The sequence below is a fragment of the Balaenoptera acutorostrata genome, chromosome 3 (assembly GCF_949987535.1).
Source record: "Balaenoptera acutorostrata chromosome 3, mBalAcu1.1, whole genome shotgun sequence".
NCBI lineage: Eukaryota > Metazoa > Chordata > Mammalia > Artiodactyla > Balaenopteridae > Balaenoptera > Balaenoptera acutorostrata.
The window spans coordinates 72,030,161-72,057,965 of NC_080066.1; the positions used below are offsets into that span (position 1 = coordinate 72,030,161).

The 27,805-nt window shown below is 47.9% G+C and overlaps 1 protein-coding gene across 6 annotated transcripts; it reads left to right on the forward strand.

The window, feature by feature from the left end:
* Positions 1 to 334: 334 nt before the first annotated feature.
* On the forward strand, positions 335 to 27,303 carry PARP16 (poly(ADP-ribose) polymerase family member 16). 6 transcript variants are annotated; one of them, XM_007166022.2, is made up of 8 exons: positions 335 to 378; positions 870 to 1,151; positions 11,871 to 12,008; positions 14,357 to 14,563; positions 17,345 to 17,516; positions 18,901 to 19,042; positions 20,745 to 20,826; positions 21,441 to 22,175. In XM_007166022.2, the coding sequence occupies exons 2-8, from the start codon at positions 978 to 980 to the stop codon at positions 21,546 to 21,548; spliced, it is 1,023 nt and encodes a 340-aa protein (XP_007166084.1). In that variant the 5' UTR covers positions 335 to 378; positions 870 to 977; the 3' UTR covers positions 21,549 to 22,175. The 6 variants fall into 6 exon arrangements, with proteins under 6 accessions (XP_007166084.1, XP_057400730.1, XP_057400731.1 ...); XM_057544748.1 differs by lacking the exon at positions 335 to 378 and adding an exon at positions 393 to 635; XM_007166023.2 differs by lacking the exon at positions 335 to 378 and having other exon boundaries at positions 394 to 1,151; positions 20,748 to 20,826.
* The last annotated feature ends 502 nt before the right edge of the window (positions 27,304 to 27,805 follow it).

Consider the following 27,805-nt stretch of genomic DNA (forward strand, 5'->3'; position numbering starts at 1 on the left):
ACTCTGAGACTCAGTTGCCCTGGGTGTTAAATGGCTCCTTCTGCACGGCCCGTCTTGGAGGGAAATAATTCAAGAGGGAGGCAGTAAGTAGTAGCAATTCCCCAGGCGAGACCAGGAGGCTCAGCCCGCGGAGCTGGGACAAAGACAAGTCCAAGGGTGGGTCAAAAGGGGGCCTGGGTCATTTTCTACTCGGGGCTTCAGTGAGGATGGCCCGCAGCAGCGTGGGCGACTCAGCCGGGGCCGCACACCTGGCAGCTGTGGGACACTCACTCGGGTCGGGCGTACACACCCTGCACCGGGGAGGGGGTGGAGGCGGGCGCGGGAAGGGGCGGGCCCTCGCTGGGCTGGGCGGAGCGGCAGCCGCGGTCGGGAGGGCAGGTAGGTCTGGGCGCGCGATGGGGCGCGGGAGTCCATCCGGCGGGCAGCGCGCGGCGAGTGGACGCGCACGGCTGGCGGAACGCAGGCAGCGCCGAGGGCAGCCAGGCGAACGCTGGGGCTTCGGCGGGGCCTGTCGGAGGCGGGGCAGGAAGGCCCGTGCAGCGCCTTAGCCTCGCCGGGCGTTGGGAGGGGGTTCGGCCCGCGGTCCCCGTTGGGGGTGCCCACCCACCCCAGGCCTCTTCAGAGGACACGTGTCAGTACGTTGTCGTCTCACCCCATGTCATAGCCCCTCCCCCAGGCCTGGAATCCCCCGTCCGTCAGGCTCCATTATCCCCAGGCCCAACCCCCCGCTGACCCGCGCGCGGTCCCAGCCGGATCCCTCTCCTCCCTGGCCCGTCTCCCTGGGCGGCGAGCGGCCCGGCCCCCGCAGAAGACACTCGTCTGCACGTTCTTACCCCTGTCATCTCATCCCTCTGCCTAACTCACCCCAGGCCTAGGGACTCCGGCCCATTGTCCCCGGACCCAGCCCCTCGCTGACCGCAGGCTCGGCCCTAGCCCCCGCCCGGCGCGTCCCCCCCGGCAACGCGCCGCGACCCGGGATGCAGCCCGCAAGCTGGACGACCGTCAGGGAGGCGGCGGGCCGTGACGTGCTGGCCGCCGACCTCCGCTGCAGCTTCTTCGCCTCGGCCCTGCAGAGCTACAAGCGCGACTCGGTACTGCGGCCCTTCCCCGCATCCTATGCCCGCCACGACTGCAAGGACTTTGAGGCCCTGGTGAGTGTACTTTTACCCTGTGCTGTCCACTGCTTCTCAGGGCACGTTGTCTGTGGAACTCCTGTTAGTGACGGTACCAGCCCCCGGACTTAACATTCCTAGCCTGGCCTTGGGGAAGGTTTGTTTCCAGGAGCTAAGAACACTCCCGACAACCTTCACACTCCCAGGTGACTCTCAGGGGTGAAGTGAGGAATTCAACAGTTGCATAGGCCTCCACAACATTTCCTAGCGTGGCTTAGGGTGTTGATCTGAATCAGCTGGTTCTGCTAAATAGGAAGTTATCTATCCCTTTGCAAATAATGAGACACCATAAGTCACCAAAGCCACCCGGACCTCATCTTCAGATGAGGTAATATGTGGCCAGTACTTTTATAAATTATAACATATGTACAGTACACATGTGAGCTGTTATTTCTCTGATGATTCAGGAGGCAGTTAATTTCTTGCAGAGTTCACCTCAGGGTCAGCATTCCAGATATTAGTTATCTTTGTAATCCAAATGTTTGGAATTACCTAGAAAAATATAACTTGCCAAAATTGATTCTGTAAGAAATACAAAGTCAAAAGCCTATAATCATTAAAGACATTGAATTAGTAGTCAAAGATTTTCCCTCAGAGAAAACTCCAGGCCTACCCAGTTTCGTTGGTGAGTTCTACCAATCACTGAGGGAATAAGTAATTCCAGCTTTACACAATTCTTCCAGTGTATTGAAAAATAGGGTAGTGTAATCTTGATACTGAATCTAATAAGAATGATACAAGAAAAGAAAATTAAAGGCCAATGTCACTCAAGAGTATAAATATAGAAATCCTCTATAAAATATTAGGATCCTGAAACTAGCAATATATAAGAAGAACAATTTCTTATTAATAGGTTGGGTTTATCCCAGGAATACAAAATTAGTTCAACATTAGAAAATCTCTTAATATTATGAACCACATTAACAGAATGTTGATCGTGTTTAGAATCAACATGTTTAAAATTATCTCCGATGAGGTGGTCAGTATTGGGTGACCCTCTTTGCTATTGCTCCCAGGTGGTCAAGGGACAAAGGCCCAGCCTCCTGTCCCCTACCTGGTCCATTGCAGCTTAGGCTGGGAATGTGTTGAGGGCACCTCTGGTCTTGACCACAGTGCACAGGGGTTTCGGGTACAGGGGGTGGGAGGTTGGAGAAAGAGGCAAGCAGATTGACTTCCCCCATGGTTTGTTCTGCAAATTCAGATATTTAATTTTGTGAGTTTGTGATATCAGAGTGTTGGGGATGAAACTTTCTTCAGTTTTGTCAGTGGATATTTATGGAGCTCCTGTTGTGGGCCAGGTGCTGAGAATACAGAATTAAAGACTCAAGGAGAGGTTAACAGTCTGATCAGCTATACTATGGGATAAGCCCTATATATACAACATGGAAGCCCAGAGCAGGACTCCAGGCCTTGGCAGTAGGCTGGAATCAGGGAGCACTAACCAGGGGCGGTTATGATGCCCTGCTGAGTCCCCAGGGACATGGAGGATTTCGAGGAGCAGAGGAGAGGAAAGGGGTATTCCAGGAGGAGTAGCAGGATGGGCAGAAAGCCAGGACCTCACCAGGAAGGATAAGTCTGTACTTTAGTGTGGCTTTCATGGGGAACAGAAAGAGATGAGGCCAACCGGAGCAAGCAGGACTGGGCATGTCCTGCCCAGATGTGTAGACTTTATCCTTCGGCTGTGAGGTCATTGGTGACATCCAGGATGCATTTCTGAAAGACCCTTGTGGTGGCAGGGTGACAGAGGGATCTGTTCAGGAGGAGTAGAGAGAGGAGGAGAGACTGGGGGTCAGAGGGACCAAACTCACCAGAGATGATGCCTCACAATGCGCTTTATTAATTTTTGCCAAGAAACATCCAAATGGATTAGAATGCTCAGTGTGTTCTCTTTCTGCTGGAACAGAATCGGGTTACTTTGATGAATATGAGATAAATACAAAGGGATCTTTGGAATTGCTTTGATTTATTCATGCCTTTTAAAAATTTCGTTTTAATTACACAAGTAATGTTTGATTATATTCTTGTTGTAAAAAACTCAAGTGATAAAGTATAAGCTCCCCTGATAGAGCTCACCCTGTCCCATATCCTTCCCCATAGGTATCAGTGCTCTCAGTTTGAGGCATACCCTTCCTCCCATACCTGTAATCCCTTAGGAGAGCATTGGCAATATGGGTAGCCCCAAATAGCCACCTCCTCGGTAGAGACAGACTGTCCTGCACATGGGGCTCCCTTTGGGGACAGTTTTAGACAATGTACTCTTTCTCTTGGGGGCCACTGGAGAAACACAGACAGATTCTTACCATCCCACCCTGTTGCTGTATTCCTTATTGGGCACCGGTGTTAGGGAAATAAGCCCAGGCCATGCAGATTCTTGGCTTTCTGTTAGGCATGGCTTTCAGGAGCTCTTTCTGAGGAGAGGCCCCCCCCACCAGGCAGGACCTGGCACGACCTCTGGGGGCAGGAACATTCTTAGATAAGCATGCTTTAGGTTTCGTTTTGCCACATGTTACATGAGTTAAAGAAAAGCTGTCCAGAACTTAGCATCTAACCTGTGTCTCTCTGACTCAAAGTTTAACTTTTTTAAAAAATAAATTATTTATTTATTTATTTATTTATTTATGGCTGTGTTGGGTCTTCATTGCTGCGCGAGGGCTTTATTTTTAGTTGCGGTGAGCGGTGGCTACTCTTCGTTGCTGTGGGTGGGCTTCTCATTGCGGTGGCTTCTCTTGTTGCGGAGCACGGGCTCTAAGTGTGTGGGCTTCAGTAGTTGTGGCGCGTGGGCTCAATAGTTGTGGCTTGCGGGCTCTAGAGCGCAGGCTCAGTAGTTGTGGTGCACGGGCTTAGTTGCTCCGTGGCATGTGGGATCTTCCTGGACCAGGGCTGGAACCTGTGTCCCCTGCATTGGCAGTATTCTTAACCACTGTGCCACCAGCGAAGTCCCTCTCAGATTACCTTTTTCTTTCTGTTCTCAGGAGGACTACGTGTAACTTGTTTAACCTTCCTAACAACTCAGCGATGTAGGTTCTATTATCATCTCTGTCACCATCAGCTAATCAGTATATGTGCCGGTGGCAGACATCCTCCAGCTCCAGGTGATGCCGGTGTGTAGTCAAGGGTAGAGAACCACCCCTTTAAAGGGTTCCCGTGATGACTCTTTTTATGAAGCGGACTCTTGTAGACTTTCACCCCCTATCTGTTTTAGTAAATCTGGATTTTCATACCTTAGGTTTATGCAAAGCAAGGTGTACCTGTATGTAACTGTGCAGTCCATCTTTCCCACCTTCATCTCAGCGGCCCACCACCTCCACCCATCCTGCCCACCCCACTTCCAGGTGTCACTCTGTTTGTCAGGTCCCCAAGGCTGGTGACCTTGGCTATACCTTTGGTTCATTTCCTTACAGCACCTCCACCCACAACTAGTAACTATGGCCTTTGGCATCTTCCTAGACAAGGAGTTTTTTCAGTTCTTTCCTGCTGCCAGCCCTTCTAGGACAACATTGCTTAACACCTAAACCTGAGTATCCCCACCTTTTCCTGGTGGTAAGAATCACTTGTGGCAACTTCTGTAAACACAGATTCTTGGGCTGCCTCCCCAGGAGATTATGATCTGGATTGTTGCAAAGTGTCCACTGGGCTGTCCTGCCGCCTCCTGACTCAAAGCAAGGAGATTGAATTGTCTCCTTCTAAGGTCACTGGTCCTCTCTCTCCTCTGCTCACCCCCTGCTGGTTCCCTGTCCTTGGCTTCTCAGTCACCCAGACCACCTCTTTCCTGAAACTTCCTTTCTCAAACCCCTGTGACCGCCCCGCACCACCCAACATTCAGGACTTGCCCAGGCTCCCTCAGCCACTTCTCCAACTGAATCCTTCCTGATTCCTCAGAGCAGAGGCTGCGAAAATGTGGCCTGTGGGATGACAGGTTTTGTTTGTCCTCTGGTCTTTTAGAAATTCAGAAATTAAAAACAAAGTGGGGGGGGGGGAATTCCCTGGTGGTCCAGTGGTTAGGACTGTACCCTTCCTCTGCAGGGGGCATGGGTTCCATCCCTGGTCCATCAGGGAACTAAGATCCTGCAAGCTTTCAGGTGTGGCCAAAAAAAAAAAAAAAAAAAAAAAAATGCGGCTTACTGATTTCTTTTAAAAAGAAAAAAAATCTGAGTCTCCATAGTTTGGGTAGAGGTTGCCCTTGGGCAGAAAGCAGCTGGAGCTGGGGGGTTGGTGGCTGGACCCTTTGCTAGGCCAGGGGTCTCCAGTTCAACACAGTCCTTACTATTCTTTCCTAGATAACCCCTTACTCATTTTCATCACCTCTCTGGCCCTGGGGACATTTGAGCCCTGGACCACCTTTTGGGACAGGCACTGTTTCCTTCTCTGCCTCCTCACCATGTTCTTTCCCACTGGGAATGCTCTTTCTCAAATTCCTCCCCCTCACTCCAGGTCCCACTCTCATCCTACTTGCTTTGAAAACCTTTCCCTTTGCCTTCCCCCCAGCCCCCAGAAACGCCTGCCTTCCTCCTGCCACTTTCTCCTCAAGCCAGTTGTTGATAAATGCCTTCCACTGTCACCAACTGTGGTTCATAACTCTTGTCTAGATGGAGGGTTTTCTTTCTCCTGACCCTGCCCCATACTACACATGACATACATCTTTCTCCCTACCTTTGACAGGGCTTAAGTATACCCAGTGGCAGTCTTGGTTGTGTTATTCAAGAAACATACCTAAAGCTTCCCAAGCAGCCTCTTAAAGTCCTACTTGGATTGACTCTTTGGGCTAAAATATTCAGTCCATTACTAAATTTCTCCATTGATTTGGTAAGAGAGCATCACAGAGAATGGACTCTGGAGTCAGGCCACCTGGCTTCATGTCTCTGACTTGCCAAGGAATAGAGTGTGACCCTAGGCAAGGTACTTAACCTTTCTAAGCCTCAGTTTCCTCACTTGTATGTATGTATGTATGTATTTATTTATGTTTTAAAATTAAAAAAAATTCTTTTATTGAGGTTTAGTTGATTTACAGTATTATATAAGTTTCAGGTGTATAACAGTGATTCACAATTTTTAAAGGTTATACTCCATTTATAATTATTATAAAATATTGGTTTATTCCCTGCACTGTACAACATATCCTTGTAGCTTGTCTAGTTTGTACATAGTAGTTTGTACCTCCTAATCCCATACCTCTCTCCTGCCCCTCCCCCCTTCCTTCTTCCCACTGATAACCACTAGTTCTTTATATCTGTGAGTCTGTTGCTATTTTGTTATATTCACTAGTTTTATTTTTTAGATTCCACATATAAGTGATATCATTTGTCTTTCTCTGTTGGACTTATTTCACTTAACATAATACCCTCCAAGTCCATCCATGTTGTTGCAAATGGCAAATTTTCATTCTTTTTTATGGCTGAGTAGTATTCCATAGTGTGTGTGTGTGTGTGTGTGTGTGTGTGTATACACACACACACAAACACCTATCTTCTTTATCCATTCATCTGCTGATGGACACTTAGGTTGCTTCCATATCTTGGCTATTGTAAATAATGCTGCTATGAACGTTGGGACGCATGTGTCTTCTCAAATTAGTGTTTTCCTTTTCTTCAGATATATACCTAGGAGTGGTAGGTGGGTAGGTAGGTAGATAGCCATTCTGACCCGTGTGAGGTGATACCTCATTGTGATTTTGATTTGCATGTCTCTGGTGATCATCTTTAAGCTAGGCTGTCGTGAGGATAAAATGAGACGAGACATGCACAGCATTTAGCCCAGTGCCTGGCACATGGTAAGGCCTCAACAAATCGTAGCTATTACTATCTCATTCTGAACTTCATGTCAGGTTGCAGGCTGCCCTCTGGGACTCCAGGATATGTAAGATGTGGTTGGTCCTCAGGAAGCGTTTGTCTTAAGCAGATTTGAGATGGTCCCAGAGAGTCAAGGACCAACCTGGGATTCTGCACTGAGCACAAGGGGAGCACAGAGGTCATGGGGGGTCCGGGACAGGGCAGGTGACTTTAGGCTGGATTTGAAGACTGAATGTCATGCTGGGCAGCTGCAGAAGCACAGGGGAGGAGAGACATAGGGCAGCTGAGGAACAACATGGGGGGAGCAGGTGGGAAGTCTGTGGCAGGAGGTGCTCTTAGGCAGAGGCCAGCCCAGATTCTGAAGGGCCTTGTTAAGGGGAGGTTTGCTAGATTTGGCAGATTAAAAAATATAGACCGAAATACAAATTTGAACTTCAGAGAAGCAACAAATAATTTTTTTAGCACAGGTATGCCCCAAATGTTGCATGGGTTATATTATATTTAAAAAAAAATTGTTGTCTATCTGAAATTCAAATAACTGAGCAGACTATGTTATCTGGGTGCCCGGGAGGAGAGCTCGCACAGTTAACCTCCCTCGTTGCCATCCACATCCCTGACTACACGCTGGTTGCCAGATAAAATACAGTCTCTACCTGGTCCTCAGAAAGCCCTGCTCAAATACAGACAAGTTTGGTCACAAGAGGAAGAATCCTGTTAACTTTTTGTAGCAGATTGATTTTTCAGAGTAGCTTGAAAAGTGAAACAGGACATTAGGGAGGTCAGCTGAGGGGTTAAGAGTGGGGACGAGGGCAGCCCTGCAGGACACACAGGCAGCAGTGGGCAGGCAGCAGTGTGTCTGAGGGCCTGAGCCCTGGAAGAGGCCTGGGCCCAGCTCAGAGTTGGGAGAGTTCTCTCCCACTTCCACAGACTGAACCCCTGAAAGGGGCCTGGGTTAACTGACGGTCCTTTTGTGAGGCCCCCTGTGCCTTGATCTGGACTGTTGGCAAAGGCTGCGGCTCACAGGTGGGATTTGAGAGCAGTGATGGGAATGGTAATCCCAGTGGTAATCCCAATGGGAGAGAAGACTGCTCTGGCTCTGGCATAACAGGTGTGGACCAGCAGTAGAAAAGAGGGACAGGGGAGGCCGAGGTGTACCTGAGGGTATGTCATTCGGAATGCATCTTCAGGTACCCTCAGTGGCTCCATGTTGCCTACAGAACAAAGGCCAGAGTCCCCAAGGGGGATACAAGGCCCTTCGCTGGCTGATCTCAAGTCACCTCACTCCTGTTCCTCCTGGCGACCCCTCCCCCAAACTCTAGGCTCCAGGCATACCGAACTGTTTGCAGTTAATGATGACAACAGTCGTGGCAGTCCCACTAACTTAATACCTTCCTGTTGCTCTAAGCACTGCACTAGTTTAACTTGGTTAACCTTCACTGGCATCCTGTGAAGTGGCTCACATTGTCCCAATTATATGTTTGAGGAAACTGAGACACAGGAGGTTAACTCACCCAGGTCACACAGCGAGTAAGGGGTGTAAGAGCCCAGGTTTGGACCTGGGCCGCCCAGGAGGAGGGCTCGCACAGTTAACCTCCCTCGTTGCCATCCACATCCCTGACTACATGCTGCACTTCCGTGCTTCTGTGCCTTTGCCTGTCCAACCCGATCACACGGACACCTCCCCTTTGAAGACTTTCCTGACCACTCCCTTTTCTCAGAGCGCCTACCCAACAGGAGTCCTGCCTGGTCCCTTTTGTAGTTTGTATCCGTCTTTGTTATCACAGTGAATTTTTTTTTTTATAAATTCTATTTATTTATTTATTTTTATATTTATTTTTGGCTGTGTTGGGTCTTAGTTTCTGTGCGAGGGCTTTCTCTAGTTGCGGCAAGCGGGGGCCACTCTTCATCGCGGTGCGCGGGCCTCTTCACTATCGCGGCCTCTCTTGTTGTGGAGCACAGGCTCCAGACGCGCAGGCTCGGTAGTTGTGGCTCACGGGCCTAGTTGCTCTGCGGCATGTGGGATCTTCCCAGACCAGGGCTTGAACCCGTGTCCCCTGCATTAGCAGGCAGATTCTCAACCACTGCGCCACCAGGGAAGCCCGTGAATAGTTTTAAGTCATAATTATTTACCTTTCTGCCTCCCTGCTGTGTAGCATCAACACTTGTGGAGCATCTACACATCCATATTTTTATTTATTTATTTATTTATAACATCTTTATTGGAGTATAATTGCTTTACAGTGGTGTGTTAGTTTCTGTTTTATAACAAAGTGAATCAGGTATACATATACATATATCCCCATATCCCCTCCCTCTGCATCTCCCTCCCACCCTCCTTATCCCACCCCTCTAGGTAGTCACAAAGCACAGAGCTGATCTCCCTGTGACATGCAGCTTCTTCCCACTAGCTAGCTATTTTACATTTGGTAGTGTGTGTATGTCTGTGCCACTCTCTCACTTCGTCCCAGCTTACCCTTGCCCCTTCCCTTGTCCTCAAGTCCATTCTCTACGTCCGCATCTTTATTCGTGTCCTATCCCTAGGTTCTTCACAACCATTTTTTTTTTTTAGATTCCATATATATGTGTTAGCATATGGTATTTGTTCTTCTCTTTCTGCCTTACTTCACTCTGTATGACAGACTCTAGGTCCATCCACCTCACTACAAATAACTCAATTTTGTTTCCTTTTATGACTGAGTAATATTCCATTGTATATATGTGCCACATCTTCTTTATCCATTCATCTGTCGATGGACACTTAGGTTGCTTCCATGTCCTGGCTATTGTAAATAGAGCTGCAGTGAACATTGTGGTACATGACTCTTTTTGAATTATGGTTTTCTCAGGGTATCTGCCCAGTAGTGGGATCGCTGGGTCATATGGTAGTTCTATTTTTAGTTGTTTAAGGAACCTCCATACTGTTCTCCATAGTGGCTGTATCAATTTACATTCCCACCAACAGTGCAAGAGGGTTCCCTTTTCTCCACACCCTCTCCAGCATTTATTGTTTGTAGATTTTTTGATGATGGCCATTCTGACTGGTGTGAAGTGATACCTCATTGTAGTTTTGATTTGCATTTCTCTAATAATTAGTGATGTTGACCATTCTTTCATGTGTTTGTTGGCAATCTGTGTATCTTCTTTGGAGAAAGGTCTATTTCGTTCTTCTGCCCATTTTTCACATCCATGTTTTTAAATTGGATCCTCACGGATGGCCTGCAAGGCATGTAGAGATAGTTTTTTCAGAAGCCTGAGGCTATTGATTGAATCTTTAGAAATAGAGACAGGAATAAAGCAGCCCTGAAAGGTTTCTGATTTTCAACTACAGGGTTAAGAAATAAACCCCCCAAGGTTGGGAACAGTGAACTATCTAGAAAGAGGGGAAAAAGCTACTGGTATTCATGAAGTACCAACTACATCCCTAGGAAAGGTATGTGTTGTCCAGGGAGAAATACAAAGAAGAACAGAAATGGACATACACTGTATAGACCAGACCCTGAGATTCTGTTACCTTCTTTAATCTTCCTGACCATCCACATGGAGATAGTGGGGTTCCTGTGTTGGAGAGGAGATCGAGGCTCAGCCAGGTCTAGTGCTTTGCCTAAGGAGCAGGGATTCAATCTGAGATCTGTCTGCTCTTTCCTCTACATCCAGGAAACAGGAGAACTAGAAAAACACAAGACGGTCCTTGGTCGCCGCGAGTCCTGGCCATTCTGGGGAGAGAGTATTGGGGCTGAGTGCTTTAGGGTTTTGGAGGAGAGGGGGTGCCTGGGTTGGTAGAGGCGGGGAAGGGGCGCTCCAGGGGACTGAGTGAGCAAAGCTTGGAGGAGGTACGTTCACAGATGGCATCAGTCTGCAGTGGTGCTTTAAATGCCATGCTGGGGAGATCTGGCTTCTAGTCAGTTTTAGTTTCTGAGCAAAAGCTACAGATACCTTGTAGCTCTCTGCTAGTCCAGGTCCACGGTCCCTTATCAGAAATCCTGGCACCAAATCTGTTTCGGAGTTGATCCTGCCTGATTTTACGAAGGCAGTATTGTCCACCTCAAGACACCTGTCACAGGCCACACCGGGGACCAGCCTAAACCAGAAGGCTCTGGGATGGATCACAGCTCACAGGAGGGCATTCCATTTCTGCAGAAGTCCTTGCTATGGTCCACATAGAGGTCCAGGAGCTCGTCTTGCCCCCGAGAGTGACAGCTCAGGTGTAAGGAGATGAGATTCACGTTGGGTGGCCGCAGGAACTGCACTGGTCTAATGAAGCCCCATGTTCCATGGAGGCTGGTCCCTCTAGTAAGAACACCATAGACATAGCTGCCAGTGTCCTCACAAAAAGTCACCACACTCAGGGAAACCCAAAACCATGGATTCCCCACTCAGTTTCCTCCAGTCCAGATGCAGTTACCGTTCTGGGTCATCTTTACCAAAAGCAGTGTTGCCTGGTTCTGTATGTAGTTGCTATATTACCTTTGTCTGGTCTCCAGGGGAACAGGTTAACAGAAAATTAACTCATGCTGAAGGGAAAAGGCTTTGTAACCCTTTACCCACATGTGTATATACCATGTATTTGGTAACACCTCCAGCGGGGTGCATCTCATAATCAGTTATTAATAGTCCTGCAGCAAAATGCATCTCATCAGTAGTAACACAAAGTGGGATAATTAAGATTAAACGAACCTCACATCAGCTCAGGTTAGGTTTTGTACCAGTTGAGTTACAGATAACCTTCCAGTGTTCAGAACATTTGGAGTTGGGCAGTATTTGGAAAGGGATCGTAAACCTGTTGCATTTCCCTCTGAAGAAATTCCTCGGAACATGAAAGAAGTGCAGGTCGCCTGCCTTACCACTAGAGGGCACCGGGGGTTACTATCATTTTGTCCAGGATCTTTGCTAATGGAGGTTTTCCTCACTTCAGCTTGCAGATGCCAGTAAGCTACCCAACCTGAAAGAACTTCTCCAGTCCTCAGGAGACAAAGACACATGGGCCTGGGACCTGGTGAACTGGATTTTATCCTCAAAGGTCCTGACAATCCACAGTGCAGGAAAGTCAGAGGTGAGACTTTGGTCTATAGGATCACAGATTCCTGGGCCTGGAGGGCTCTGGGACCTCTTTGTGCACCAGCATGACCTGGGAAGCTTATTGAAAATGCAGATTCCTGGACCTTGTGTCCCCAGAAATTCTGATTCTGTGTCTAGAATGGGGCCCAGGAACTTATACACTGGAAGTACGAAGCTGTGTTCTCCCTCTTACTAGCTGGTTACTTGAGCACTGGCACTACAAAGCTGTGTTCTCCCTCTTACTAGCGGGACCTTGAGCAGGTTACTGGGTGCATTTCAGTACCTCAGTTTCCTCATCTGTAAAATGGGGATAATAATAGTATACTTCCATCAGGGAACTGGCTGTGAGAATTAAATGAATTTTCTCACTTAGAACAATGCCTAAGGGCACATGCTAGGGGCTCAGTAAAAGTTGGGTCTCACAAGCACCCCAGGTACTTCTGACAAGGGTGGACCAAACATTCCAGCTGTCAGGAAGCAAAGAGGCAGAACCCGAAGTGGTGGAAATCCTCAGGCTCTGGGTTCAAATCCCACTCCCATCTGTTATTGAGTCTTCTTTTCCCCATTTGTAAATTGAGAATATTAATAGTTACCTCAGAAGGGAGCTATAATAGAATGTGTCTCACCTGCAGTATAGTCTCTGGCACAGGCCAGATATTCCATAATTTGGCTTCCCTTGCTTGGCTGCGATCTCTCAGGGACGGGCTGGGATGACAGGGATCAGAGTGTAGGACAGGCACATCCCTGATCAGGTGTTCTTTCCTGTAAGCGGCAGCAGGAGTTTGTACTGTTCCTCACTTAATCAGTTTTAATTTAAGAGCATTCAATTTTATAAGTTCCTGCTAAAGACAGAAATCCTCCTTAAGTGGCATAGAATTTGGCATCTCGGTTTCTGGTGTCTAGGGACATCCTCCATCCATGTTCGATGGTAAGATAACATAAACAGCCCTGGAGTGGGAGTCAGGAGACCTGTATTCAGGTCGGCCTGGGCTGCTAACTCCTAGATGATCTCTGGGTTTCATTTTTGTCATCTGTTAAATTTAGATTTATTCATTCATTTACTCATTCCTCACAAGGGCATCAAGCGCCTACTGGAGTTGGGTGCTATTGGTAAAGTAGATAAGGCAGTTGCTCCTTGATTTTTGATTATAGTAGTGGAAATCCTCAGGCTCTGGGTTCAAATCCCGCTCCCATCTGTTAAGTTCCATTAAAATATGGAGTGTTGGGACCCAGGATTATCAACTTTTTATTGTGCCCAAGTAAGGATATTGTCTACCATGTATCATTTTATAAAACGATATTTTAATGCAAAAAAAAAGGATGGTCCTGACCTCAGAATAAAGGACAGTTCTTCCAAAGAAGGGATCATGGCAACCTTACATCAATGTAAATATATCTGTTAAATTGCCCTTATTTTTGTCATATAATCACAACCCAGAGAAAACTTTAACACAGACTGGCTTTGGTCTGTGACGTACTGTTTGGAAATCTTGGAAATGGTGTGGTCTCTGCCCTGAAGAGGATTATTACCCTTTAGGAAGGAGCTTACCCTTCTGTATCAGCTAACTTTCATTGCATAACAAACCATCCCCCAAATCTACTGGCTTAAAACAACACTGATTGCTTCTCGTGATTCTGTGGGTTGGCTGGGTGGTTCTTATTAGTGGGGCCAGCTCACCTGGGGCTGATCTAGGGTAGCCTCACTTATGTGTGTGGGGCTTCAGCTGGGATGGCTGCTGTGGTTGGGGCCTTCCTCTACGAGGCCGTCATCCTGTAGAAGGTTAGCAGGGCTTGTGAAGGGTTCCCAGCAGCAGACAAGGAAGGGCAAGCTCTTTTCAAGTCTCTGTTTGCCATATGTTTACCAAGGGAAGTCACATGGCCAAGCCCAGATTTAAGGCGTGGAGAAATAGATTCCATCTCCTGATGAAATCTTGGTGGAATTCCACCTGCATTGCAGAGGGGTGAATGGACAGGGATGGGAGGAAAAATTTTTGTGGCCATTTTTGTAATTTATCACACTTTTCTACCTCCTAAGATTATTGTAAAGATGGAATGCAGGAAATAGATGTGAAAGTGTAATGAAAATTAGAAGTGATCTTTAGTTAGAAGGAGCAATTCATGCTTCTCAGTTAGCCTACTGTAGGGAAAAATATTGTTAGAGGAAAGCAGCCTTGAGCTATAAGCTCTGAGCTTGTTTATAAACTGATGTTTTTATTCCTGTGAAGCCAGTTCTTCTCATGAGCAGAGCCCATAGGCGTTAAACCCGAGGCGTTGGGAGGCCATTTTGGCAGCACATTTAACCAACTTCCCAAATAAATCTTCAACCTCTTGCATGTTTTCAAGTTTGAAAAGATCCAAAAGCTGACTGGTGCCCCTCACACGCCTGTCCCCGTGCCGGACTTCCTGTTTGAAATTGAGTACTCCGACCCAGCCAACGCCAAATTTTATGAGACCAAAGGAGAACGAGACCTAATCTACGCCTTCCATGGGAGCCGCCTGGAAAACTTCCATTCCATCATCCACAATGGCCTGCACTGCCACCTGAACAAGGTGGGGCCCAAGGCTGCTGACATGGCGGGGGGTGTGTGTCAGGGCTGGTAGGGGTGAGGGTGGGTGGGTTCACTAAGGCCTTGCCACTCAAAGTGTGGTCTGCAGACCAGCAGCAGCAGCATTGCTCGGGAGCCTGCGAAAAGGCAGAATCCTGGGCCCACCTGACCTTCTGAGTCAGAACCTGCCTTTTAACAAGATCTCCAGGTGATTCCTATACTGATGAATGTTTGAGAAGCATCGGTTTAAAGATGGTTCCCAGCCTTGGCTGCACATTTAGAATCACTTGGGGAGCTATTAAAAATCCCAATGCCTGGCCGCATCCCCAACCAATGTGGGTCCCGGGCACCAGTATGCTTTCAGAGCTCACCAGGTGATCCCAGTGGGTGGCCAGCCCTCGCTCCTCAGCATGATCCCTGGACCAGTGGCGTCCACGTCACCTGGGAGCTTGTTGAACATGTGGAATCTCAGGCCCACCCCAGACAACCTGATCAGAAATCACAATTTAACAAACTCCCAGGTGATTCATATGCATGTTGAAGTTTGAGAAGCACTTGCCTAGGGGACCCGCCAACAGAGTCAGCCCTTGGGGAAACTGAGGAGAGGAGCTCCCTCCTTGAGCACCTTTCCTTCCTTTTTTAGGAGTGTCAACCACCCCTTCTTTGCCAGCACTTATTTTGTCCCTCAGTGAGGTGAAGGAGGAAGAATACAGACAGGAGCCAAAAAGACCACCTTTGCAGCTCTGCCATCCTGGGAAGTTTACTTAACCTCTCGGAGCCTCGGTGTCCTCATCTGTAAAATAGGATTCCATTACCCACGTGCTGGTGCCCTGCTAGGATTGAAACAGTTCATGTATGCAAAGGGCTCTTCCTGTACTTAAGTACCAAGGAAGCAGTGGCTGCTGTTAGAGGCTGATGGAGAGCGACTCTGGGGCGGCTGGAGGGCTGCAGCCTTTCGCCCAGTCGTCCCAGCATCTGCCTTGTCTGGGGGGCTGGCTCCACGAGCTGTGGGCTCAGTCGTGGCTGATGCAGCCCCGAGGCTGGAGAGACTTTTCCAGCACTGCTGCAGCTGATTAGCACAGTTGGCTTTTGTGAGGATGATGAGCTTGTTTACACTGGCTCTCAGCTTATTATTATGGCCAGGCTACTGGAATCCAGGGGGCCTCTGCTTCACACCAGAGCCCACCTGGAGAAGTTGCCTGCAGATTCCAGTCTTGTAACCAAACCTTCACTTCAGTGCCTGAGGGAGTTGCTTAGAACCTGCTTAGAAGCATCTCATCATAGTCCTTTGGTGAAGCGGATGCTCTTCTGGCCTCCTCTGTCTGGGTTTTCAGTGAGGGGCTTGCTTGAGGGAGCCTACCTGCCAGTTGAAGCTCTGAGATTGTTTTTCTCGTAGGGATACCCCAAGTTTCCTGCTGTTGTGCTCTCCTGCTCATGGTTCTTGAGTCTAGGGATGGTGTATACATGGCAGGCATAAGCAGAAATAGATGTGGGGTCAGATCAGAGGACATCCATGTCCTCGGAGAAGGTCTGTGTTAACTTTTGAGACATGGGGACACTGTAACAAGGCCAAGGAAAGGCTTGTTTCATTTCCCCTAAGCGTCACTTAATTGGCTTAGCGTTGTGGAAGCCTGGTGCCACTGACTAGGATGTTTCTCATTAGCAAGTAGAGGACATTCAGTGAGCTGTTTGAGGCCATTCATCATCTTAAGATACGGACACTGTGGCCCAAGGATAGCATCTGAATTACAGCTCATGTCAAATTCCATCCACTGGTAGCAGTTACCTAGAATGTTGTGCTGAGAAGGATTCTGAGTCAGTATGAATGAGTGCCATGATTGATATTTTTATGTCAGCATCATGGTTGATTATTGATGTCTACTGTGGGCAAAGGATGTGTTTGCTATGCCTGCTGCAGCCTCAGCTTGTAGGTATTTCACCTGAGATCCTTGTCTTTCACCTGGCATGCTTCCTCGTGGAGGACACCAAATTAGCACCACCACCAGGGACCTGCCTCCTAGAGTTTTGGACATTTTCTTGGTCAACACCAACACAAAGAGCAAAACTTACCCTGTCCCTCATATAGGCCTGCCTTATTTGGTTACAATTTCTGGTCTGAGATTTGTTTCTTTTCCAAGTAATGACTCAGATTACTTCCCTTAGTCACTCAGGTGTTACCCCCTCCCTGTACATAAGGACATGACTTTGCTTCTGCAAGCCTGTCAGTGTAACCATGCTTAACACATTCATGTAGCAGGAATTAACTGATATACTACGACATAAGAGCCTGTGACGGCATACCCACCCCTGTCTTGTGCCAGGTGTTCTGTGCGGTGCTTTATGTGCATCATCTCATTGAATCCTTGCCCATGACCTTTTATGAAGGAGACACGGTTATCACCACTTTGTAGATGTAGAAACTGAGACCCAGAGAGTTTATATAACTTGCTAGCTTGTTAGAGGGATAGGCAGGATTCAAACTTGGGTCTGTCTGACTCTTATACCTGTGGTTTTCTTACTCAGCCTTAAGCACTGGAACTACTAGTTTGACAGCTTAGTTAGCCACATCCACAATCAGTTAAACTGTTGTCAGATAGGAATGTGTTTTGTAATAACCCTATGACGATGTCATAGGATTATTTGATCTTATGCCTTTTGCTGGGAAAAAAAAGAGGCTTGAAGATTGTGTTAACAACTCTGTTGAAGAAAGACCTGTGTCATCTTGCTGTGCCAACTCTGCATTCACCCAGCCCTGTTTCTTTTCTGTTGATCTCTGCCATTTCAGACATCCTTGTTCGGGGAAGGGACCTACCTCACCAGTGACTTGAGCCTGGCTCTCATTTATAGCCCCCATGGCCATGGGTGGCAGCGCAGCCTCCTGGGCCCCATCCTTAGCTGTGTGGCCGTGTGCGAGGTCATTGACCATCCAGACGTCAAGTGCCAAACGAAGAAGAAGGGTGAGTGAGCACTTGGCCCAGACCTGGGCTGCAGGCCTCTGGGTGTCAGGTTTTTGCCTTTGGCCCAGCTGTTGGGTGGAGCACCCATTGCATGCCAAGGGATGGGCTGGGTTAACAATGTAGGACAGGGCCTGCCTTCAGGGAGTGAGCAGTCTCCTTATGGACTGAACACACAGTGGAAAAGATATCACTGACTACAGGGCAGTGGGTAGGGAGTGCCAGCTGAGAGGAAGGGGCAATCACGGTGGGTCCAAGTGCTCAAGGAAAGCTTTGGGGGTGGAGAAGATGAAAATGAGTGTGTGAGGCCAGAGCACAGTCTCACTGAAGGTAGAAACTGGATCTGATTCACTCTTGGGCACCTGGTGTCGGCAGGGAGTCTGGTACATACTTGACATTCAGTAAACATTTGCTAAACTGAAGCTAAAGACTTGCGTCCACACCCTATTCCTCCAGGCTGCTCTGGTGTGTGCTGGAGCCCCCAGAGGATGTGAGGGGCACCTGAGGCCATGGGGGTGAATCCTGGGTTCTCTAGGGAGCAGATGAATGGTGGGCCACCTCAGTCCACTCTCCTGATATGTGCCTTAGATCTTTGCCCCGTGCCCCCTGCTGTTTTGCCCTCAAAGGCAGAAGTCATAGAACTGTCATTCTAGTCTCCAGAGCTGGCCTGTTGGTTCCACTGAGAAAAGGAGAATTGAGAAAACTGTTCCTGGCCTTTAATGTAAAGCAATTGGAATCCTGAGGAATGGGCCCAGGTCTGATGCCACTCTCCCAAACCAGACAGCATGAATATTCACTTTTATAATTCTTAGGAAGTCTGCAAACTGTGACATTAAACATTAGGACAAAACCTTGCAACATCTGCTGTCACGAAGCTTTGGCCTTTTGTGGGTTTTTTTTGTTGTGTTTTGGTTCTTTTTGGTAAAGCTTTTTCATGTTACTAAAAGGAAAGGTTTTCTTTTGTTTTTTTAAATAAGTCTTGGTACAAAAGGTGGAAGATAAGTGTTCTAAGACGCTCGAATCTAGAACGGTTAATTTAAAATGCTGTTAAAAAGCTTGTTTCAGATCAAGTCCTATTTCTAGTCCCAGATTATTTTTTTGTTATGGCCATCAGTCTGCTTCTTCCCTTCGCTTTCCCCACTCAGTTTTTTTTTTTTCTCTCTTGTATCCCTTTTAGTTTCCTATTCCTTTTCCTCTTCCCGGCCGTCTGCTTGTCGGACTCTCCTATTTTTAAGTCCTGCTTCACGTACACACACAGCCCATTCCTCTGCCTGCCGAGGCTTCTCCACCCTCAGGACCAGGGTGATTGACCCGTTTCTATTCATAGTTTGCTTCTGTTATTATTGTATCTTCCCCCTGTAAAGTTGTGCTTTATCTCCTTATTTAGATTCCAGGGAGATAGATCGCAGGAGAGCGAGGATCAAGCACAGTGAAGGGGGAGACATCCCTCCAAAGTACTTTGTGGTCACCAATAACCAGCTCCTGCGAGTGAAGTACCTGCTGGTGTACTCACAGAAGCAGCCCAAGAGGTGAGAAGGATGGTCCCTGCATGAGGTCCAGGAGAACAACTAAAGGCTGCATTCATAGTATTGGGTTCTTAGTTATCAGCAGCTCCTCTCCCCCAGCCTTAGACCTCAGCTATGTATAAAATATATTAAGCACTCCGCTTTATGTAAGGGGTAAGAAGTGAGGAATACAGGTCGAATAAAATCTGGTCCTGGCCCTAAGGGACTGTATATTCTAGTGAAGAAGAGCTTCGTTAACATAAATAACTTGAGAGACTGAATGAAGCCAAACTGTGAAGCCCCTTCGCCACTTGGGCTCCTGATCGCAGTCTGAAACCCACTCATTGGCTTGCGCTGAGAGGCAGGGTGGTGCCAGGATCTGGCTGGGATTATGTGCCGTCCAGCTTGGTCACTTCCCAAGGTGGCTGTCGAACCACCACCTGCTCCTCTCTGGACCTGAGATGCTTCGTCTTTATCTCTAAAATGAGAGTGTTGAATCCAACAGCAGATGAGGCCTTCCAGCTCCTAAGAACCTGAGAGTGGTGGATTCCTCATGCCATCTCAGCATTGTGTTTTCGGGGGGTATGGCAGGGCTCTCCAGGGTTGCGGGTCACTTTGACATTTTGTCACATTGTTGGGGGTCCATGGTAGAGTCTCTCATGGGGATGAGCAGCAGGTGAGCAGGTAAGACAGGAAAAGAGTTATTGTTAATACTCTTGACTCCTACTTGTACACACCAGTGGATTCAGAATTCAGTATCTAGTAAAATCCTCCCTCCTTAAATCTGGTAAATATGTACAGGGTTCCTAAGTTTGGGGGACATTATCCTTTGGTTTAAAATCATCTGGCTTTTTCAAGTTGAAAATTCCATTCCTTTCCCACTTCTTCCTGGAGTGTCTCTCTAGTGCACACTTGGATGGTTTAGATCATCTCCCAGCGGGCAAAAGAGGATTTCCCCTGCCCAGAATGATACCTGTGCATGTCTGAAAGTGAAAAGACTTTTGCTGAATACCCTGCCACCTGCTGTCATCTGGTCAGACACCCTTAGTGAGGTCATCCTTCTAGATACCAAAGTCTTGCTTAAGAAAAGACAGGTTATGAAAGGTACAGGAGGAGCTATAAAAGAAAAGATCAGGATGAGCTCATTGCATAGCTGTCTTTGTACATTTAGAAAATGTTCTGGTGAAAGGCGTGTCAGCGCCAGGGCAAATAGCCCCAGATTTTTTTCTTTTAATTAATTAATTAATTAATTAATTATTTTTGGCTGCATTGGGTCTTTGTTGCTGTGCGCGGCTTTCTCTAGTTGCGGTGAGCAGGGGCTACTCTTCGTTGTGGTGCACGGGCTTCTCATTGCGGTGGCTTCTCTTGTTGCAGAGCTCGGGCTCTAGGTACACAGGCTTCAGTAGTTGTGGCTCACGGGTTCTAGGGTGCAGGCTCAGTAGTTGTGGCCCATGGGCTTAGTTGCTCCGCGGCATGTGGGATCTTCCCGGACCAGGGCTCGAACCTGTGTCCCCTGCGTTGGCAGGCGGATTCTTAACCAGTGCGCCACCAGGGAAGCCCAGCCCCAGATTTTTTGAGCAAAGGAGCACGCACAAAGCTTCTTTTCATGGCTCACTCAGAGGATGAAATTGATCATTTCATCTTCTTTGAGCCAGAAGTTGTTGCATACACTTTAAAAATATGTTTTTCTCTTTGTTCCAACATCAACTCTTTTTTCCCCCTGAAGCAGGGCTTCAAGCCAGCTCTCCTGGGTTTCCAGCCATTGGTTTACGGTCATGATAACCCTGTATCTGCTGCTGCTGCTCATAGTGAGTGTCATCAACTCCTCAGCTTTCCAACACTTTTGGAATCGCGTGAAGAGATGATCTTTCTGGGCCTGGTGTGGGGACCGCCGCAACCACGTGCCTTATGATAACTTGTTCTGTCCCTCCCGGGCCTCACATCCAGCCAGGTCAAGCCTGGGGGCCAGTTGGGGACCACAGGACAATTTTTATATGCCATAAATGTATCAATCGCCTTTGATGATGCTCTCAGCCACACTCTAGTCAACGGAGGCTACTGGCCCCTCACTCTTAGGTTTTGGGGGAGATTTTCTGTCTGCGCCTTCCTAAATAGTCTTAGGGAGTTGGCTTTTTTGCCAGGGCCAAAGGAGAAAGTCCTGCTGCATTTAAAAACAAAGTGTCCAAGCTGTCAGTGGGGTGTTTACAATTGCTTCTGGCGGACTTTGGCCCTTCTCTAACGCCTTCTGGAAGGCGGAAATGTGTAGTAGGGACTATAAATCACTAGGCGTTTGCCTTGTTTTGACTTGAGATACCCTAGAGGAACAGTCATGTTTCCCATAAAAATCGGTGGGATTGTTTTGAATTCCATCAGCCTTTGTATGTGAGTGCAAAACACTTCCACAGTTTTCTCACATCAACAGATAGCCTTCTGCTACAGCTGTAACCCCTCCGCCCCAACCATGGATGAGAAAGGAAGGAGTCAGAGAACTGATAGAAAACAAAGAGCAACTCAAGTCATCTTTTTCTAAAAATTACCAACTGCTGATTACAGCTGAAATGGAACCAAGTGTTTGTTTTCTGATTTTTTTTTTTAAAGTAGCTATTTGACAAATTCGTCTTTGTGAGCTGAGTAAAAGGGGAAATTTCTAAACCTAGAGCACCATTTGGCCAGTGTCCCCAGCCTCTTTCCTGGCCGTGTTTTAGAGAGAAGGATTTGAGCTGCAGGCCTGCCTCCTGCTCTCCTTCTCACAAACCTGCCTTGATTGTGGCCTGTTAGCCACAAGTGCCACACTGCAGGCCTTCTGTGGGCGGCTGGCCTTCGAGATAGAGGCCTGCCTCGGTGTGCCACAGATGTGGGTGGGCTGAGCCTCCCTCACAGGGCCCGCAAGTCTCTGGGACTCAGCCTGGGCTTTAAATGTCCAGGAAAAGCCTCAGGCTGCTCAGAGAGCCCTGGTTCTACCTGCTGTATTCTCTGCCCCTCCTTCCTGCCCCGTGTCAGCTGTCATGGAGCCCTATCTGATTTAGGGGGGAGATTTCTGTAAAGAATGTGGAAATTCACTTTTCTATAATTTGTGAGGTTGTGAAAAAGCCACTATCATGGTTTTTACATTGAATATTGGAGCACTTCAGAAATAATAAAGGTATTTTCCTAATTTCCAAGTTGCCTTTGTGACTGCTTTCAGCCTCAGCACGAGGCTGCTGTGTATTCATCGTTGGGAAAAATTTTATCCTTCCTTGTTCGAGGTGGCCGTTTGCTGGAGAGTATATATCTCCAGGATATCTGTAGGCATTGAATTTATAGTTATTGATTTAGCAAATATGAGCCCCTACTGTGTGCCAGGCACTAGAAATAGGAGCAGAATCAGGTCAAACTGCCCCTGCCGTCACAGAGCTGACAGTCTAGCAAGGTAGGCAGACGGACAGACATTCTCAGGAGTGAAGTTGGCATTATATGGTATCATAAAGGAGTTTTGGAAGCTACTTGGCAAGGAATCTTAACACGGTCTGGGGTCAGGAAATATGGAGGTGACACCCTGGAGCCTACAAGGCACCTTACACGTACTGATTTCTTTAATCCTCACAACAGATAAGAAAGTGAAGGCCCAGAGAGCTGAATAGGTTGCCCAAGGTTACATGGCTAGGAAGTGGCAGAGCTGGGGGTTGAACCTGGCTTCAGTGTCCGTCTCGTAAGCATCAAGCTCTTCAGCCCCACTGGGCTCCTAGGAAAGGTGACGTTCAACTGAAACCTGAAAGAGACATTGGTGTCAGGCTAAGAGGTGGAGGAAAAGCGTTTCAGGCAGTGTGAACAGCGCAAAGACCCAGAGTTCTTGCTGGAGAAGCTGAAAGCAGGAGGGTCCTACAGGAAGAGGCTGTGGTGGGAAATGAGGCTGGAAAGGTGGGCAGGGAACAGATCATGAAAGACCTTAAAAGTGGTGGGCTGGGGAGAGCCATTAGATTTTAAGCAAGGAAGTGATATGATCAGATTTGGTTTGTAGAAAAATCACTCTGGCTGGTGGTTGGAGAATGGATTTAGGATTATTTTGAAGATTAAAAGAACTGATGGTTACAGTAGCTTAGCACAGAGCAAGTAGCTGATTTGTTTCAGCTGCTATTATTATTATCGTTATTATTTGTTTTTAATGGCCCAGCAGAGGAGATGAGCATGCAAAGGAGACAGAGCAGTAATGCCCAGGGACCCTGGAACAGAGAAGTGTCACAGAAGTGAAAAACGAAGCCTTGGTGAGCACTGTCAAATGCTGCCAAGCAATCGAGTTTATACCTGAGAAGTTCTATTGGATTTACTGAGTTGGAGATCATTGGTGAACTTGGCCGGAGCAGTTTCCATGGAGTTCAGCATAGGGGATATGAACAAAGTCTGACTGCACAGATGTGAAATGTGCACAGTTTCCAGGTGTTCTCAGGCAATATTTATTTAAAACCTAATCCCCTTTTTTTGAGGCTTCTGTCCCCTCCCACTCCCACCCCCCCCCCCCCAAAAAAAAGAGGTTGTATAATACCTGATGTGACTGTGGGGCAGGCACTGGGCTTATGATGGGGACATGAGGATGGATGAAGAACGGTCCTGTCCTCCAGGAGCTTCCAAGCCAGTGGGCTCCATGGGACAGGTACATTTTGATATGAGGGAAGGAAATTCCTGGAGCCTAGAGGGTTAGAATGGACAGGAGGGAAGACTAGGACAGGGCCACATTATGACTTTCATGAGCCCTGGGCACTTTTGCCTTCATGGGCCCCTTCCTCTAAAAAAAAAAAATCTAAAATTATACTGTAGGGGGCTTCCCTGGTGGCGCAGTGGTTAAGAATCCGCCAGCCAATGCAGGGGACACGGGTTCGAGCCCTGGTCCGGGAAGATCCCACATGCCGCAGAGCAACTAAGCCCGTGTGCCACAACCACTGAAGCTCGTGCGCCTAGAGCCCATGCTCTGCAACAAGAGAAGCCACCGCGATGAGAATCCCGTGTACCACAACGAAGAGTAGCCCCCGCTCGCCGCAACTAGAGAATGCCTGCGTGCAGCAACGAAGACCCAAAAATAAATAAAATACATAAATTAAAATAAATAAATAAATAAAATTTTACTGTAGGACTGTGTTGGTAAAGATGAATGTATTACTCTTATGTACTAAAATGTTTTCTACCACTTAAAAGCTCATTTTCCCCCTTCTAATTTTATTTTATTTTATTTTTAAAAATTTTATTTATTTTTGGCTGCGTTAGGTCTTTGTTGTGTGTGTGGGCTTTCTCTAGTTGCGGCAAGGGGGGGCTACTCTTCGTTGCCGTGCGTGGGCTTCTCATTGCGGTGGCTTCTCTAGGCACGGGCTCTAGGCACGCAGGCTTCAGTAGTTGTGGCTCGCGGGCTCTAGAGCGCAGGCTCAGTAGTTGTGGTGCGTTGGGCTTAGTTGTTCCGCAGCATGTGGGATCTTCCCCGACCAGGGATTGAACCCGTGTCCCCTGCATTGGCGGGCAGATTCTTAACCACTGCGCCACCAGGAAGGTCCCCCACTTCTAATTTTAAAGGGAATTAAATCCTTTTCGTAACGGGGACTCTAGGCCCTGTGCCTACTATGAGTAGTGGACTAGGGTCATGGGGGATAGTGTGAGATCCTTGGGTACCTGGGAATGGAGAGGCAGGAAGGAGACAAACTCTGAAGGCTCGGTTCTGTTTAGCACCGACCCCACATCTAAGGCAGACCCCCTAGGCCAACCAGCTCAGGAAAGGGCAAAATTGGGTTCTGGGGGTTGAGAGCTCAGGGGGCTCATGCTGCAAACACTTTCATGGGGGAGGAAGCACCAGTCTCCTTGCTGACAAACCCGCTATGGGCCAAGAGCTTCCCCAGGCGGCTGATGGCAGACGAGACCAGACGGTGGTTCAGTTGGAGCCACCTCGCATCAGAGCCCCAGCTGCCTTGGTCCTGTCAAAGCAACCTCATCAGCCTTCTGTCACCGATGCCACTGTCAGGGGGAACAGTTTTGGGAGGTGGCAAGTGGACCTCTCACAGGCTAGGTCCCTGCTTTTGAGAAGGGCTAAGAATCCAATGAGCTGTCAGTTTCCACCACAAAAGGAAGGATTTTACTCTGTAGGCTTTGGATTAGTGTATATGTGTATGTGAGAGAGATGTGGAGTAGGGATGTGGGTCACTATTGTTTCTTTTCATTTTGTTAAACACTGATTGTCTGCAGAACCAGTGGTGGGTGGGGAGGTTGTGATTTTAAAAGCCCAATTCAGATATTTTTCTTTAGAACATGACCGCATGCATCTGAGCCCATTCCTGCTGCTAAGCCCAGGAGGTTTGTACTGGCTTGGAATCAGCCATACTCACCCTCCCCGTTGCCATGGTGATTCTTGGCAGGGAGTCGGGCAGGAGCTGGATTCGGCTCCCCAGAAAAAGACCAGGACCACACCCCTCCCTAAGCCCCTTCCACAGCCCTCCACTCTCCTCCTCTCCACCCTGCCCCACCTCGTGAGTTTTCCATCTCTTGGCCTTTGTTTGTTTTTGCTTTTGTCAGTCTCTCTCCTCTGGATGGGTTACTGTTTGTTTCCAAACTGTCTGGGGCAGTGCACCCTGCAGACAGTGTCCTGGGCTGCCTCTAGCCCTGATCTGGTTAGAATAAGACCCTCTCCTTTGTGCGAATCTCCAACCTGACATTTGGGACATCCAAAATAAATTGTGACATTCTGAAGTGAGATGGAAACCACCATTTCCACCCACTCCTGCTGGCACTCTTATCCACTTGGATAGAGTTTTTAGAAAATTTCCAGTATTCACTGCAGTGCCCACATAGTGCAGCCCTGAGAAGGAGAAGCAGCATTTACCGAATACCTACTCTATACCAGCCACTGGGCTAGGCTTTGCTTGTGTTAAAAATCTGATGGTGAAGGTGATGTTTCCTGCACTAAAATTTAACTGCAAGCTGCTTGAGGGCAGGGCCTAGGTCATCTTTGTAAACCCAAGTATCTAAGACATGGTGGAAGTTCAAGTAAAGTTTGTTGACTGAATAAATGGAGGAAAGGATACAAGAAACTTCTTTGCCATGGTAGAGGGTAATGTCAGCAAAGGTGACTGAAGACAGACGAGAAAAAATTCACTGGCAAGCCAATGCGGATGGGTGAGGGTTTCAGAGAATTTTGTGGACATTTATTGCTTGATTTCAGGGAGTCCCATTTGCTCTCTGTCACCAAAAGTACCTTTTGGCAGTAGAGTGGGGTGGGCAGAACAGAGTCTTTTAAAAGTTTCATTTGAAAGGCTCAGACTTAAAATGCAAATGGTCCTGAGAGATTAAACTATTGATTTGATGCTTATTCATACACACATGTGAAGGACTGATGAGGAAGCCTTTCTTAAGAACAGGTTTTAGTAAGACTTGTGGAGCTGGGGGTGGTGGAGGGGGCGGGGGAGAGGTGAGAGAGGAAGAAATCACTGGAGATTCAAGGGTGAGAGGAGCTTTGACCATGTGAGGAGGTAGGGGGAGAGGGCTGGGGCCACTGGAGTCAGAGTTTGCTTGATACCCGATACCCCTTTGGCTCAGTGAAATAAGCTTGTGGTGCTGACAGACCCTTCCAGCCCTGGCAACACTGGTCACTTCAGTCAAACTGCCTGCTAGTGGGACAAGAAGGAGACAAGGCCAGTCTGAATTCCTGGGAAGTATGGATTGCAGACCAGCTGAAAGGTGTAGTTTTTTTTTTTTAACTGTTCTTAAGCAAGTCCAGGCTATCCCAAATGGGTCCATAACACGTTGTCTATCAGAGGTGTCTAGGGATTTAAAACTAGCACATCAATAATATTTTTAGAGGGCTTGAAGGTGCTTGAAAAGCATTTGTCATAGTTTTTGACCCACTGATTTCCTTTGTTTGACATCTGTTGTTCTTGGCCCCTGTGGTCCGTATCACTCTCCTGGTACCTACCGCAGCTTCTCTGTGGGGAACCACCCTCTTTTCACTCTCACTGGATCTTGGTAAAGCTGACTGCCCCTCTCACCCACACACTCTAGGGGTGGACCAGTGGCTGAGGCCCGAGCCAGTCAGCAAGTTGCACCCCCCTACTTCCGCCTCAGTGATTGGTTCAGACATGGGCATGTGACCCAGTCAGAATCCACAGGAGATTTGTTTTCGGGGGCTGCTGGGAAAGAGACTTTCCTTCCTCCTGATGCCGTCGTGCTGCCTCGTGAAGCTTCAGACTGACGCCAACACCGTGGAAAGTAGAGCCAAGAGAGGAAGAGGAAAAGAGTCATGATGATGATGTTTGAGTACTGAATGCAGTCATGCCTAAAGCTAGGCCTTTCACTTAAGTGACCAATGAATTCCACTTTTTAACAGAATTTAAATTGGGTCTTGGGAATAAAAGGAGGGGGGAGTCCATAACTTATACCCATTGTCATCCCCAGTGCTCCATTATTTTTGGTGTAAACCTTTTATTGCATATAGAAAGATGTGGTTTTCAGATGTGTGAGTCAGGATTGATGAATTTTGACTCTCCTCACCCCTGGACTATACCCACAAGGCATTCAAACCTGTGCAAAATGAGAATTGGGCAAATCACCTGAAAAACACCATGTTCTGGGTTATTCTGCAGCCTGAGCATCAAGACGCTTCCTTGGGTCACTTGGACTCCTCCAGAAAGTCTTCTGGCCTAGGGAACCCCAGAGCACTCTGAGGTCTGCGAGCAGCAGTAGGTAGATGTGACCAGGGTCCGGGGTTATAAACTATACTGGAGGGTCCTGGCCCTCAGGAAAACCAGAGCTTGGGTCTGTAGCAATAGAAGGAATGAGGGA